General features: G+C 42.6%; 1 protein-coding gene and 1 long non-coding RNA gene across 5 annotated transcripts in view; one reads left to right on the top strand and one right to left on the bottom strand.

Annotated features, from left to right (window-relative positions):
• CRY1 (cryptochrome circadian regulator 1) overlaps positions 1 to 14,433 on the bottom strand; it is a 32,317-nt gene extending 17,884 nt beyond the window's left edge. Inside the window, exon 1 of one of the 4 annotated variants that reach the window (XM_083462165.1) lies at positions 13,249 to 14,433. In XM_083462165.1, the coding sequence (XP_083318291.1) occupies positions 13,249 to 13,406 (158 nt within the window). In that variant the 5' untranslated portion in view covers positions 13,407 to 14,433. The remainder of the gene's footprint in view (positions 1 to 13,248) is intronic. The other 3 variants (XM_083462164.1, XM_083462167.1, XM_083462166.1) reach the window with 3 other exon arrangements.
• On the top strand, positions 6,941 to 14,235 carry LOC310687305. The gene is made up of 3 exons (XR_014516374.1): positions 6,941 to 8,064; positions 8,328 to 10,930; positions 11,107 to 14,235. It is a non-coding gene; the product is annotated as an uncharacterized lncRNA (long non-coding RNA).
• Positions 14,434 to 16,090: the final 1,657 nt, after the last annotated feature.

The raw sequence follows: 16,090 nt of genomic DNA, 5'->3' as shown, positions 1-16,090 counted from the left end.
AGTGTCAAAAGTGACCTATAATCTGTATAGCAACCATGCAACTTTATGATTTATTAAAATGCAAATTAACAATTTTAAAGAACGGTTCTAAAATTATCACCCAAGTCTGATCAAAATTACCTCATTTCAAATGAACAGTGCCAACCTCAAAAAGTGGTTCTTTTCTAGAGCAGAGGCAGAGATGCCCATAGCTGCTGGATCCTAGACTCTCATTCCCAGCCCCATTTGCCCCCCAAACTTCCATTATAAGCTCTAATTTTTGAATGGTGAAAGCTACTATTCATAATTCTTAGACATCTTGTGCTATGGAAAATATTATTTGCACAAGCTCAACTGATATTCTTCATGCACTTATTATTCATTTGCAATTTTTATATCCTGCCTCTTCTTCCAAGAAGCACATGCTTCAAGATGCAGCACACAGACAGCTGTATCTAATGCTGTACCAGTAAAGATCTGTTTATGCAACAGATCCTCCTCCCCACCCCCCATCCCAAATCTGCTCCAGAAGGTCCCCAATACACAGGAGCAGATTTTGAAGATGTGCAGGGTACTGGTTCCTCCCTCCATATTATCCTCACTACAATCATGTGAGACAGGTTAGGCTGCGAAACAGTGATTGGCCCAGGGTCCACAAGTGAACTTATTGGCTGTAAGGATTTGATCCCCCACTCCATCTTGATCTGATTTCTCAACTTCAGATCACACTGGTTCTTTGTTTGTGAATCTAGAGGGCAAAACTAAGCAAAGAAAAAATACACAACTAATTATTAGCTTTTCTGTTCACCTAATGCAGATGAAAGGAAGATGCTGCCACTACTGACAATCCCTTCTGAGATTCTAGAAGTATTTTCTACCCGGCTCTCACATCTACCTTTTCAACTTTTGCAGAGTAGACAAATGCTACATTGAAAGCTGATCAAAGCATTCCTCTGTTGATCAACCAAAGATTTTCAAATACGTATGTATCCATTTTTGTTACTCTGTGTGTACATCCATGCATACACTTACAGTGTAGTGCAATGACTAGAGTCTGGATGTGTGAAATCCAGAATCAAATCTCCTCACTAACTACAGATGCAAACATATAATCTCTCAGCCTCAGCTACTTCTTTCAGAATTGTTTTAAGGTTAAAATGCCATTTTCACTTTTCCAGAGGAAAAGGCAAGCTATTAGCATAATATATCCAACTATTTCCTTGCACATAATCAGAATTACATTGTTCTATTTAAAATGTCTAAGTACTTTGCATGAAAACTCAATATACAGACACACTGAATAATTTGTAATACCAGTTTATCACGTTAGAATTAAATGAAGCAATACTATGCATGCTTTAAGAAAAATGATAATCAATCTAAGTGTGCAAAGGAGGCCTAAATGGAAAGAGAACCTCTTGAGAACAGAACATATACAATTTAATCTTCAAAGTCCACAACAGATTGGGGAAAGGGAGTAGGGAAGAGAAAGACACCCAGTATAACAAACCCTTAATATTTCTCTCCATCTGTGTTAGCTTTTAATTCATTTCCTTATATGATTTCTAAAGGATTGTTTCAATATGAATCAACAGAAAGGGCTTCTTAAATAGGTCGTTGCTCTAGCAACCAGCAGCCTGTTTGGACTACTCCCGTCACAATGACCTACTTTAAGGATCATGCTACAACACAGTTTCATAACTAGAATTTCAAGTTAATCACTGCAATGTTTTGAAGAGATCATACTGCATTACCAGCCAGAAATAAATCAGACATTTGCTGAAACAGAAAAAGGGTACCACAGCTGAACTATCTGCCATAATTTGCAGAAAAATTACATCTTTGAACACACAATATTCAAATTTCAAAAAGACTTATTTTAAAATTGCAACTGTGCTATGAAAGGTGTAAGAAATAGTATAAGAAAGCCTTCCACAACATGAAAGAATATAATACAGTGTAAGGAAGCCAACCAACCTAGTTTTCTTCCATTCTCCCAAATGCATGTGATCAAAACTAGTATCACAAATAGTAATTTTTACCATTTATAGGCAGCAGTCAGAACAATATCTATGTAGGGCTACTGACCAAAGTGCTACAGTACAGACTAAAGAAGTTCTTCCTTTCTTATGGCATAATGGATCAAAGTGCCCAACAAAACTATAGTTCAGATTTTCTATCATGAAAGTTCTAGGACTCAAAAACTTTGCTCAGAAGTCTGGATGCCCAGAAGTTAAACCTGAATATTGAAAGTCAACATATATAAAGCAGTGGTGTCCAAACTTTTTTCAAAGAGGGCCAGATTTGATGAAGTGAAGGGCCGAATTAGGCACCTGAAACGGACTTTGGATGTCCTGATATAAAGAGTAGGCAATACCCACTTAAGACATACTAATGCTCACCTACTGAAATGTATGACTAACATGGAATTTCACCCTTTTTTTTCAATTTTGAAAAAAATGGGGAGGCTCACCTTGCGAATTAAGATGTTTTTATTACTTGTCATTAGAGTTTTTCCATTTTCCAAAAATGTTAATTTTATTACCAATTAATTACCTCTTTTTGGATCTGATACAATTGGGGTGCGGGAGTCTATCAACTGAGCTAGGAAATCCACTTCCACCAAAATTCCCTCAACTTCTCTAAGGCAGTGCCACAAAATCACTTTTGTGTGTGTAAGAAACACTCATTTTTGTACACTATCTACATATTTCTGTAGTTAGCATCTAGTTAAATATTACATATTTCAGTTCTGACAAAACACTATTTTTTGAACCTGGGAAAAAATGAATCACCACTAGATAGAATGTAATTATAACATAGAATTTAGGTGAGTAAGCATAATGGGCATTTATAGCACAGATGGTGGGACAAGGAGTGCCTTTTACCAAGTTCAGCTGGTGTACCAGCAACAGCCCTACTTAGATTAAACAGATCTTGAATCAGTTAGTGATGTCCTGGTTAAATCCAGTCTGACTACTGCAAAGCACTCCATGTGGGGCTGCCTCTGGAGATACTTCAGAAACTTCACCTAGGGTAAAATGCCGTTGCCCAAATGTTGGTTGGATGAGGTGCTCAGAGCATATAACTACAATAGTTTTAACAGCTGCAATGGTTGCCAGTTCATTTTTAGGTCCAATTCAAAGTGATGGTTATGACCTTTGAAACCCTTAATGGTTTGGGACTGGGATACTTGAAGGATCACCTACAAATAGGAAACTGCCTAGATCTTAAGATCAGCCTTGGAGGCTGTGGGTACAATTAGCCTGGCAGACATATAAGATAGGATTTTTGGTGGCAGTCCCATCTATAGAACTTCCTTCTCTGACAGCTGTTCAGATTTGTTTTAGACAGATCCTACAAACTACATTTCCAATTGGTTAAGCTGGTATCCTATACAGTGGTATCTTGGGTTACAGACGCTTCAGACTCCACTAACCCAGAAATAGTACCTCGGGTTAAGAACTTTGCTTCAGGATGCGAACAGAAATCGTGCTCCGGCGGCACGGTGGCAGCAGGAGGCCCCATTAGCTAAAGTGGTGCTTCAGGTTAAGAACAGTTTCAGGTTAAGAACGGACCTCCGGAACAAATTAAGTACTTAACCTGAGGTACCACTGTGAGGGGGTGGCTGTAATACATATGGTTATATCATCTGCTGTTGGTTTGTTTTATTGTTTGTAATATCAACATTGTATTGATTTCAATTCTGTAGTTAACAATGTTGCATTATTGCTGTCACCTTTTATTTTAAGTACCGTATTTTTCGCTCTATAGGACACACTTTTTCCCCTTCAAAAATGAAGGGGAAATGTGTGTGCGAATGCAGGCTTTCGCTGAAACCTGGAGAGGGAGAGGGGTCGGTACGCACCAACCCCTCTCGTTCTCCAGGCTTCAGGCAGCTATCCGCAAGCCTTCTGAGCCCAGAGGGAGTTCCCGCCGCGCTCAGAAAGCTTGCGGATAGCAGCCTGTTCCGGGGGCTGGAGTTGGGGGAAGCTTGGGCTTCCCCCGCCCCACAAGCCCCGGGAGCGGTGGAGAGGTTGTGCGCAATCTTGCCGCCGCTCCTGGACCTGTTCTGGGGGGCTGTGGTCGGGGGAAGCTCGGGCTTCCCATGCCCACAGCCCCGCAAGCTCCAGGAGCAGCGGCGAGGTTGTGCGCAATCTTGCCGCCGCTCCTGGACCTGTTTGGGGGGCTGGGGTAGCCCAAGCCCAAGCTTCCCCCGCCCTAGCCCTGCGGCTAAAAATGAAGCCAAGACAGCGAGCAGGATCCATCCCGCTGCCTGTCTTGGCTTCTTTGCTCTTTGGGGCTGGGGGGGATATTCTCCCCCTTTATTCCCCCCCCAAAAAAACCTAGGTGCGCCCTATGGTCCGATGCGCCCTATGGAGCGAAAAATGCGGTATAAATTGCCTTGGAAGGATCCATGATCCTGAAAAGCAGAACTGATATTGCTTCAATGAACGAGAATTAAACTAGTGAGAACATTTACTCTAGTCATGCAATTAAAAGCAAACACAAAAACTAAAGTTAAAATCTTCCATATTTGGATTCCCATTAATGAAAATTAAAATGCTATTTAAGAATGTCCATTGCAATGAGAACTAACAGTAGAAAGAACTCATGGAAGAAAAAGTGTTGTGAAGTCTATTTACCGTACATGTGCTTATCATAAATAGAATTTATGCCAGATAAACAGGTAAAGGTTTCTAGGACAGACTCTTCCATCATCTATATATTACATTGAATACAGCAGGTAAACACATTTGCGCATTGCAAGGAAAGTCCATTGTGTCACTATCATTGTACAAACTATGCTGTATTTATACATAACTGAACAAACTGGTCTTCTCCGATATAACCAAATCTTTATATACTGCTTGACATTATTTAGTTCTCAAAACACTTGCTTCTTTAACAGATGACTCATTCAGTTAGTTATACAACTGTACTGGTCTATGGTGTCTTAGCTGAAGTATTCAGGCAAATAAAGGACTAATGATGCTACTGCTTTTGTTCATTTTATCATCTTACACAGAAGCCATTTTTCTTTTTTTAAAAGTGATATCCCAGACAGCAGTATAAAACTGTCCTATGAAGAGCTTTAATATGATTCAGAATGTCAGTCTTGTAGTTTCAAAAGCTCTCGTCAGCATTCACCATGTATAAGGTTGATAAAGTATGATGTTCTAAAATAATTCCATTTGATTTCAACAGGCTTATTTCACTCTTTTGTTGATCAACTAAACATTTATTTACATTTTCGGTCCAGAAATAAAGTCAGATAGAACTCTGCATAAAACTAAATCCGAACTTAAGAGACAAAATAATTTCTAAAAGGAAGCACCTTAGTTAGTTTATTACCAAGAGAAAGAGAAAACAACCTACCTACATTCTACCTGCCAGAATCTGTTTCTTGAAGGGACAGTTATGTAGCTTGGGTACCAGGAGAACAGAGTTTACAAGTGCAACAGCACCATGACTGTCTGTCCCCTCTTGCCCAAGCTGGAAGTAGTGCTTGTATGCACTGTTAGTCTGACCTCCATGGCCTGTAGTTATATAGTGGTTATGATTACAATCATCCACCTCTCCCTCACCAACAACTGGAGAGGAGCAGTGACCAGGTCAACTGCAAAGCAGGTTAAAATCTCATTACCATCTTCCTGCTTTGCTTTTTACCTTTCTCCCCATGAAGGGAGAGGAGAGATGCCAGATCATCCCTGGAAGACACTGGACCCACCCACTGATTTCTAACAGATGGTGTTGACACCATACTTCTGAGTGGAGTAGAGAGGTTAAAATGGGGAGGAGGGTGTTGTTTTTATGTGAATGATTTTTGGACTGGGGAAGCTTGAGGTTTTGTTTATTTGCTAATTAATGGGTCAGAGTATAGCTTTGTTTCTTATTTGAGTATTGTTAATGCTGTTTGCTACCCCTCCCAGACGTTATGTTATATGAAATATTGATGTATTATATGATTTCCCTCTTATGGTATTGTGTATTGTATGTCTTTTTTTGCTGTAAGTAGCTTCGAGACCTTTGGGTAAAGGTAAAGGGACCCCTGACCATTAGGTCTAGTCGTGACCGACTCTGGGGTTGCGGCGCTCATCTCGCTTTATTGGCCGAGGGAGCCAGTGTAGAGCTTCCGGGTCATGTGGCCAGCATGACTAAGGCGCTTCTGGCAAACCAGAGCAGCGCACGGAAACCCGTTTACCTTCCTGCCGGAGCGATACCTATTTATCTACTTGTACTTTGACATGCTTTCGAACTGCTAGGTTGGCAGGAGCAGGGACTGAGCAATGGGAGCTCACCCCGTTGTGGGGATTCGAACTGCCGACCTTCTGATTGGCATGTCCTAGGCTCTGTGGTTTAACCCATAGCGCCACCTGCGTCCCTCGATCTTTGGGTAGCAAGTGACTAATAAATTGGTGGGGGGGGGGGGAGATGAAAATTTGTCCAAAGCCTAGAGAGTGAATCACAATGAGAATTTCTTAGAATTTTAGGGATTCCTTCAGTTACTATAATCTGAAGCACATAATGACCTTTTTGCTGATGCCTAGTCAATACAGTGGTGCCTCGCAAGACAAAAAGAATCAATTCTGTGATTCTCTTCGTCTAGCGGTTTTTTTCGTCTTGCGAAGCAAGCCCATTGAAGGATTAGCGGATTAGTGCTTTTAGTGGCTTTTAGAGGCTTTTAGCGGCTTATCTGCTGATCGGATCAGCTGATAAGCGGCTTAGCGCTATTACCTGCTTTTAGCGGCTTATCTGCTGATCAGATCAGCTGATAAGCGGCTTAGAAAAGGGGGGGGAAGGGGGAAAAAACCAGCAGGAACTCGCAAGACATTGTCGTCTTGCGAAGCAAGCCCATAGGAGATTCGTTTTGCGAAGCACCTCCAAAACGGAAAACTCTTTCGTCTAGCGAGTTTTCCGTCTTGCGAGGCATTCGTCTTGCGGGGCACCACTGTATGAAAGTAAAGTAAACCAGTGCCCCCAGACAGAAACAGAGTAACTCAATATGGTTATGATTTTTTCTCAAATTTGTTTTATATTTTTCTAAACCACTTTAATATTTATTTCCAATCAAGTGGTATATGTATGTATGCATGTGTGAATGAATGAATGAATGAATGGAGAGAAGGCCTAACAACAGGCTATTCCACAGGTGACCACACATACTTGTAAGTAAAAAAGCTTATACCTATTAAATCTGTGGTTACTGAATACTGTTCCACATTTAAACAATTATGTGTTTTACTTGTAGACAATTTTAAGAGTGCTGAAAGCAATTTAAGATAAGGGTTTAAACACTAGAGATAAAAGTGTAGGAAGCAAATCACACAAGACAGACTTCAATCCTGGTTTGGTATTCTGGCTTGTTAGCAATCTGTAGTGTGAACAAACAACTCCTTGCCAGTTTGGGTGCAGCAACAAACAATATGTTGCTAACCAGTAATACAAGCTTTATATCATTTCTCATGGAGTAAAAAGGGAAAGAGGTTGGCAAGTGGGCCTGCAGTTCATGTCAGCTCATTCATATTCAAACTATAGCATGTTGTTACACTGGGCCAGTATGCAAATTGAGAGCCATATTGAACAATTCTTCCCTCCCAAAACAGCCTTGTCCACATGCAATACAGGAATAACCCTAGGCTACAATTCATGGTTAGCGAGGAGAGTGCTTAACCACAGCACTGGATTAAAACTGCTAGCTAAGCCAAACTTTTGCTTAGCTCACCATGGGACTATTCAAGACTGGGGAGGAGCAATGAAGTTTAGAGCGTCTCTCCAGGAGCCCATACAACTCCAGGAAGTCAGTCTGGTTTACCATGTCATGGAAACCAGGCCAGTGTGACATTTCCTTGTGGGGACTATACTCCAGCCTCCTGATCATTTTGATCTTCCCTATCCTTTCAGTTCTTGATTCTCTCAAAAAATGTTAGCAGGGCAGAAGCTTGTTTGATAATTTGATAGTGCTTTCTACCAATTTATACAGAACAGTTGTTATAATTAGCTGGTAACTTCCTGGATGTTCAATTAGCTACTTTCCAGCCCTCTAGTATAGAAGCTAATGTTAGGAACAAGTTATACATTATTGTAAGAAGATCAGCAATTTTACATTGAGGTTCCTTAAGAACTCAAGTGGATTTATTGCCCCAGTGATCTGTCAGTTAGTACTAGAACTCTCTCTCCAAGCTCTCCATCTTTCCCTAGCACACCTTTCCATCTCTTATCAGGATCCAAACATGTCTTGGACAGTTCTTGTTTCCAACATATTCAAACATATCAGTTTTTATTGTTTTAGGCTTCAACCCTATAGCCAGTTTCAATGGGACTCACTTTTGAGCAGACACATGTAGGATTGTGCTGCTAATGTATCTAACAATATACTCAATTCCTTCCCTCTGCTTCCCTCTTTTGCATAATTTTTTTGCTTCTTTTTGCTTTCATGTTCGCTTATTCAATTTTTTTGGGGGGGGTGCTTTCTTGCCCCTGAATCTTTAGGATATGTTCTAGTAGACCTTCTATTGCCATGGCTTTAAATAACCTCCAAGCTTTTAAAAGAGATGTGATTCTCTTGACTCTCCCTGTCATACTCATTTTTAAAACAAGTTTACTTTTCAAAGTCAAATGTGACTATTTTGAACTGTGTACACACTATAGTTTTAAAGAATGTTCAAAACACATTCTTTCCCTCAAAGACTTCTGGGCGCTGTAGCTCAGCCCTCACAGAGTTACAACTCCCATCAACTCCTCATTACAGTGCCCAGAATTCTTTGAGGGAAAGAATGTGCTTTAAAGATATAGCATATACAGAACCTTGGATTTCTACCGGGAATTTCCCAGTTACATGTATATTGAATTTCATATCGCTGTGGTCACTGTTCCCCTTAGTTTAGCAACACTTACATCTTGTTCTAGGTCCTGGTCAACACAATTAATTCCAGCTCCATTCCCCATTCATTCCCTAGCCAACTGTTTTAAGAAACAGTCATTTAGGTTATCTAGAAACGTTGTCTCTTTGTCATTATATCACTCTATTCAATGTTACCCACTATTAACACTTTGGATCCCTCCGATTTATTTCTCCATTTCAAGTTCAACTTGATGGGGGGGGGGAGGAGCATTATAATATGTCTCCAGTAATGACATTATTTGTCAAATCCTGCTTCTGTGGAGGAGTCTGCATCTTTTCTAGATTGGTTTCTATGCCCTCTTTGACATGCAGTGCTACACCACCCTTAAGACACATTTCTTTGCTCTATGTATTCAGGAGAGCCCTGAAAGGACACTGATTATCCCCATTCCACCAGATTCCTCTTATACCCACTATATTTACACAAGAACGTAAGAATAGCCCTGCTGGATCAGGCCAGTGATCCACCTAATCCAGCATCCTGTTCTCACAATGGCCATCCTAATGCATACGGAAGCCTGCAAGTAGGACGTGAGCACAACAGCACTCTTTCCTTCTGAGGATTCCAGTAACTGGATACTATTTGCCTTACAAGGGGATTTTCAGGGGGAGTAGGGAAGCCATTCATTTAACGTATTGTCATCAAAATATAGTGAATATACTCCCTGCTCTACATCAGAATTATGCACCCATTTCAGAAAACATGGGTTAAAACACGACATGACTCTTGCAGAGGTAAATCAATTAAAAACATGTTTGAAAGATTATTGTTCCAAATGCAAAAAATAAAATTACCTATCTAATCAATGTTAACATTTATTTGTTTACAGTGGTCCGTTCTTAAGCCGAAACTGTTCTTAACCTGAGGTGCTCTTTCGCTAATGGGGCATCCTGCTGCAGCTGTGCCACGACTTCCGCTTGCATCCTGGGGCAAAGTTCGCTACCAGGAGCATCTACTTCTGGGTTAGCGGAGCTCGTTACCCGATGCGTTCGTAAGGAGGACGGTACGTAAGCAGAGGTTCCACTGTAATTTTAAAACATGTCTACAAATGATTATATTGCCCAGAACAAGGCATACACACACTTCCAAGAAGACTAATTATACAGCAGTAGCAGTTATGTTTGTTTGCTACTACACAAAGTTACAATATATTGTATTTATGCAGTGGGACCTTTCAGTTCTCAACTCATTCTTAATTCATATTTACAGCACCCGCTGCAAATGCTCCCCCCCCCTTCATTTTACACATGGGCAAGTCACTGAATCTGTGGCTAGCTGAGACAGAAGTCCAGTGTTCTATTTAAGCTTTTCCAACCTGGTGCCCTCCAAATGATTCAAATTCCAACTCCCATCAGCCTCAATCAGCATGACACATTGTCTGGGATGATGAAACCTGAATCCAAAACATTTGGAGGGCAGCATGTTGAAGAAAGGCTGTTCTATCTACTTGCTCCAGTTACTCTGTCACAATGAATTTCCTTAACTCAAATTATGAATGCCACTACCAGTTAACTTTTATTTATTTATACTCCAACTTTCCTCAACTGCAGGACCCAAGGCAACATTCACAAAGAACTCAGTTTTGATGATGGTAATGCTTACCTCGGGTATACAGTGACAAATCAAAGAGACAATAAAAGCATGTGAAGTTTTGTTGGTTAAAGAAAAAAAATCAAAAATCCACTACCAGGCAATACCTTTATTAGAACCTCAAAAAATCTTGTAAGCTAGCTAACTAAAGAATAAGACACTGAAGGCCCCTGGGACTAATGATAGAAATGGCCCAATGATATATGTCTAACCACCCCCCTAAGCATTTTAACAAGTGACTACAATATTATTTTCTTTTAAGATTTAAGTACACTTCTGGCCTAGATCTGATCTTTTAAAAAATAACTGATAATCCCCGACCTATGAAGTCCTTTTGTTGTGGCTAAATGTTTAACCAATAACTGGTATTGCATTTTACCAGAGTTCAAGAACAAAAAAGAGAATGCTTCACGTTGCCTTCATCTACTACTACCCCTGGCAATTAATTAAACAATGTAAGAAAAAATTATACATATGAAGTATTGCTGAACATGTAATAAATTTACAAAAGGAAGTTTACCATTAACCAAGAAAATCTAAAAACAACTCAAGGAGTGACAGCAAATAATCAAACGTGACACATATTCAATATGCCATTTTAAACCAAACCAATTCCCAGGACCAAAAAAAGTTTTGAAATGATGAATATTGGTTTCTTTTTTGAAATATTTATTGCCATGTATGACTCACTTCACTTAATATGTCTCAAAGTAGATTTTTAAATTAATATACTATCTCAATGTTAATTTAATGCAAAACTTGAGAAATTCTAAAACTGTTCTGACTCCCACAACAGCATCCAAATGAAAGCTAGCCACTTAATTCAAAGCAAGATTCACAGAAGTCTTACTACTACAACAACAACACATTACAGGATCTGTCACAAATATTCTGAGCCACTTTCGTCTTGAACTTGTTAGCTAAGAAATAAGGTGCATTAAAAACATTACACAAAGAGACTCAGACTCAACTTTAAAGCTTTTATATTATGAGAACTATAACAAATGCACCAGGAATGGGGACAAGAGAAAGGAGGTCAGTAACACCACATATGGCATGTGGCATGTCAGTATGACAGCAATAGATAAAATTCATTCACAAGTGTACCATGCATTTTCCTTACATCTTACAGCATCTGTATAGTTTTAAGCATCTCCACTAGTATTTCCTTGTGCCTATTATATAGTGTTGATATATTTTACCAAGTATTCATTCAATACCCTATTTTTGACTTCTAAAATCACAATTTTTAAAATGGTGAACAGATAACATACCTTTAGCAGCTTAAATCCAGACCCAAAAGAGGCCCTGGAAGAAATATTTATTATCTGCCATGACCAAGAAATTGCTACCAACCATACTGCATAGTAAGTAGCATAATATAAACTAGAAGACTAGACTAGACTCCTGTCCCTGCCCCCACACCAGTCTTACTTCAAGTAATAGCTGCCCAGCAGCATTATGTACCAAGTTTTCTAGTTATCTGTGAATTAGCCATGGAACACATGTGGATATCTGGCAGTTCTGCATCACAATAAACTGGTTTAATTAGTTCAGAATGCAACTGACTAAGAAGCTTCCTTTGAAAGACCTGCACACTCCTTACAGCGATTGATAATCCTCTTCATCTTTATTGTGCTCCACGAATGTCAAAGTGGTCCATATCATTTGTCTACCTTTGCTACTGACCAGATACCAGTTTTGAACAGTGTTTATGTGACAAGAGCTATCCTGTTAAGTTTGAACTCACCAAAAAAAGTCAGATACAGCTCTCATTGCCTAATTTTTCAGCACCATTTGGAACAGATACATACAAATATACACAAGTTTCTCCAATGTTTTATTGATTCGAAGCAACTTTTAGTAGGCCTCTTAGCCTCACAATGTCTGTGTTTGGAAAATGAGCATAATACTGCTTGCGAAATATCCAAGTGAGGTTATGTCTTGCTTTGCACAGCAACAGAAGGAACTGCAAGTGCAACTACCTCAGTGCTGCCAGCATCAGGAAGAGGCTGGAAAGGGCATAATTAGGAGTAGGTCGTAGCTAGCAAGAGGAAGGTGAGCATCATGGCCACACGTATATAACCCAGGACGGCAAAGCCTCTGTTGCACAGCAAGGACATTAAAGTGAAAGCTAAGACTCAAGATCACATCTTTAAAGCAGTCAGTGACAAACATGTAATGGGTATAACTGTTGGAGCCTTTCACAAATATTTGTTACCCTGTTCGGCTGGAGAACAGGAAACAGAGGGAAGATTTAGTGGGTTTTGCTTTGTTTTTTAATTGGGCCAGCTCTGTTTGTATAAGTATTGAACTATATAATTTTTCTGAGTACCCAAAAATCCTTTTGACACCACCAACATGGGCTAGAATTTATTCACCGCTTTAAATCAGCACTCTTTTGCATGCAGTGAGAGAAGCGCAGTTGCTTAAGAAGTTAACAACGCAATCCGTTCCCGTGGGAAATGGCAAGCTTTAAAAATCAAGTCATGCTGAGAACATAAGCGGGTGGCCGAAGTGCGCCGTCCTTTCATTAGCTCCGAGTGCCAGGACGTCAAGATTGATTTCACCGGCGTTACATAGTACCTGAAACGGCGTTGTATAACCAGCAGCCAACGCGCGTGCGCAGACGACGCCCAAACCTCTCCCATTTCCTCTCCCCCCCCCTTTTCCTACCCGCAACCGGGAACCTTCTGAATGGGGATTTATAAAAACCGACCGACTAAATAAAAAAAGAGCCGCATCCTCGCGCCCACTCTTTCCGTTCACTGACCTCCACCGGTTGATCCCCACGTTGGAGGAGCCCGCGAACCAGGGGTCCAGGATGTAGACGCAGCGCACCGTGTCGGCGCCTTGGATGACTTCCCTCAGCGCCGGGTTGTCGTGGAGCCGGAGCCCCTTGCGGAACCAGTGCACCGCGTTCACCCCCATCTTCCGAGGGGCGCCTGGTTACTCCCCTCACAGGTTCTCCTGGCGGCGGAGGCCGGTGGATGTTGAGGCGGCGGGTGGGGGAAGATAAGTCGGAGGGAAGACCGGCTGTTCAGGAATAAATGAAGTCGGCGTCGCGGCTCATGCCGAGCCGGGGTCCCGCCACTGAGGGGAAACACCCTCAGGGGGGGTTATACAGAAGAAGGAACAGGGGAGCCAAGGGGAGCGGGGAGCCGTAGGCAGCGGCGGCTTTAGGACCCGGTGGAGGCGGCAGCTGCGGCTGTGGAGGCGGCGGCGGCAGCAGCTCCAGTAGCAGTGGCGATGGCCTCCAGCGAGAAACGCATTACCCCTTCTTTCCTCAGCCCCGCGCCCGCTCCACGCAGTTGGCGGTTAGGAGATGGAGGGGAAGGTCGAAGAGTTCCGCGGAGTTCGACGCAGACCCGGCTCGAGCTGAACGGACGGCGGTTAGTTCCCCTCCTGGGTTTCTTCCCCTCACACGCAGCCACAAACCGGCCGCCGCTCGCCTCGCCGCCCGCCCTGTGACTCTACGCAGCAACCCTGCACTACAGGAGCCGCCCAGCGCCGCCCCCTCCTCCCCATTGGCTGCCCGCGCGGCACGTGACCTCCGGCCGCCTCACGTTTCTGAAATGTGTTTACGGGTTTCTGGCGGGCGGAGGGAGGGGCGGAGGGAAGAAGCGGGTATCTCCCTCCGCGCGCGCAGCGCACAGCTCAGCTCTTACTTTAAAGCAGTGTCAACACACACACAGAGGGACGAGCTCGTCTGAAACGGCGAAGCTCCAGCCGCAAGCCGCCCTCAGTCGACGGACAAACAAATACAAAATGAGGCCAGGGGGCGTGGCTAACCGGCTCCTGGCAACGCCCTCAGGGCGGGCGCGAATGTCCCGGATGAGCACGGGGCTTCGGTGGAGGTTTTTGCTAAGCGCGTGGCGAGCCGCGTAAATGCGCGCGGGCGCCGGAGCCGCTGGGTTACGTATGCGCGCGTTCACGTACGCACGGGGTGCGCGCACTGGTGTCTCTACTCCCCCCCCCCCCGCTTTTATTGCAGCCGCCTGGGCCAGCCCGTGCGCGGCTCGTGTTTGTAACACATGGGGTGAGGCGTGGGTGCGCGCGCTGTTCGGGTCCTTCCGCTCGCGCGGGTGGCGACGGGGGCGGCCTGGAGCGCGCGGGCGGCGAGAGGCAGTGCTGCGAACCTTGGAGAAGTCGTCGTTATGTAACTGAAGTGCATGAGGCGGCTGCGGCCTCCCTGTCACCTCGCAGCGGTGCTTCCGCCCTGCTACTGTTACGGTCCGCGTCATGCGCTGCGTTTTAATTTAAATATTATTACTTAGTTCGCCACGCTCTGCAGCCAAATAAAAACCCAGAAACTCTTCCGTAGGGCAAAATGAAACCCCACCTCTGCTCGTGCTTTATTTACCAGTGCCAGTTCACTTAAAGGTTCACCCACCAATATGAGGATGCAGCTGAGTGTTGGTAATTGTGCATTGGAAATGGACTTTTGCAGACCTTTCTCAAAAGAGAGTTTCAAGCATATTTTTACAAAAAGCATAAACTCTCACATTACTCGATAACCCAGATTATGTCATCTGAGAGCCCCTTTAGGCCTGTCCCTGGCTGCCAAGGACCTGCAGCACTGACGGAGATGCTGAGGCAAATGAGGAGACACAGACGGGAAGGCGGGTTTTGGTACTTATTTCTACCATGCACATTACTGTCGTGTGGGAACATTTGATGGCTCATGTTTGGCAGCGGTACTGTTTACACTGCCTCGGTAATCTGGAGCATCTAATGGCTCTCCCTCTTTCTCACACTCCACAGAGAAAGGAAGACAATAGCACAACAAAAACAATTACAACATAATAAAATAACAGTAATGTGATTGCAAGAGTGGAACCATTGTCCTACTTTCTCCCCTCACAGCTTCCATAATGGGACAGGAGAAAGCCAGTTTGATGGGATAAATTGCTCATTCCCTCTCCAAAGCCTAACTTCATAAATGAAAAAGTCTATATTTGATAAAGTGGATACCCTAATCTTGCTCTAAACAAGCTAGACAGAAATAGGAAGTATCTCCTATGCCAACAACATTAGATTAGACAGACATTAGATTAGTCAAGGCTATCCTGCATTTTCATCCACTTTGCACCAAAATAAACACATACCCTGTCATTTCTTACTACACAGAAGCCTTTTTAAAAACTTGCTCTTCTACACCATTTGGAAAGTAGCTGCAAGCAAAACTATTAATTCACATACTTTTCACAGAGTGCATTTTTTCTCAGAATATCTGCTTTCAAAACCACTTGAAGATACCATGCATTTAAGCACATGGCTTCCCTTATTTGACTTAGAGAATCATGGGGTCTGTAGCTTTGCTCCTCACAAAACTACAATTTCCAGTACCCTTACAGTTGCCTGGATTCTTTGGGGGAAGATATGAGCTTTAAATGTATGTCATGGATGTGACCCTAGTAAGTTGAGCTGCTGATTCAGTGGGAATTTGAAGACTAGGGTTGTATACGCACAAAGCATTTGAAACACATTCTTTTCTGCGAAGAATTTTGGGCGCTGTTAGTTTACCCTTCACAGAGTTACAACTCCCAGCAGCCCTTAACAAACTACAGTGCTCAGAATTCTTTGAGGGAAAGAATACCCTTCAAATGTGTTTT

The sequence above is a fragment of the Podarcis liolepis genome (genome assembly GCF_965112155.1).
Source record: "Podarcis liolepis genome assembly, chromosome: 10".
Classification (NCBI taxonomy): Eukaryota; Metazoa; Chordata; class Lepidosauria; order Squamata; family Lacertidae; genus Podarcis; species Podarcis liolepis.
The sequence above is the reverse complement of the archived record's forward strand: the minus strand, read 5'-3'. Positions and strand labels throughout refer to the sequence as shown.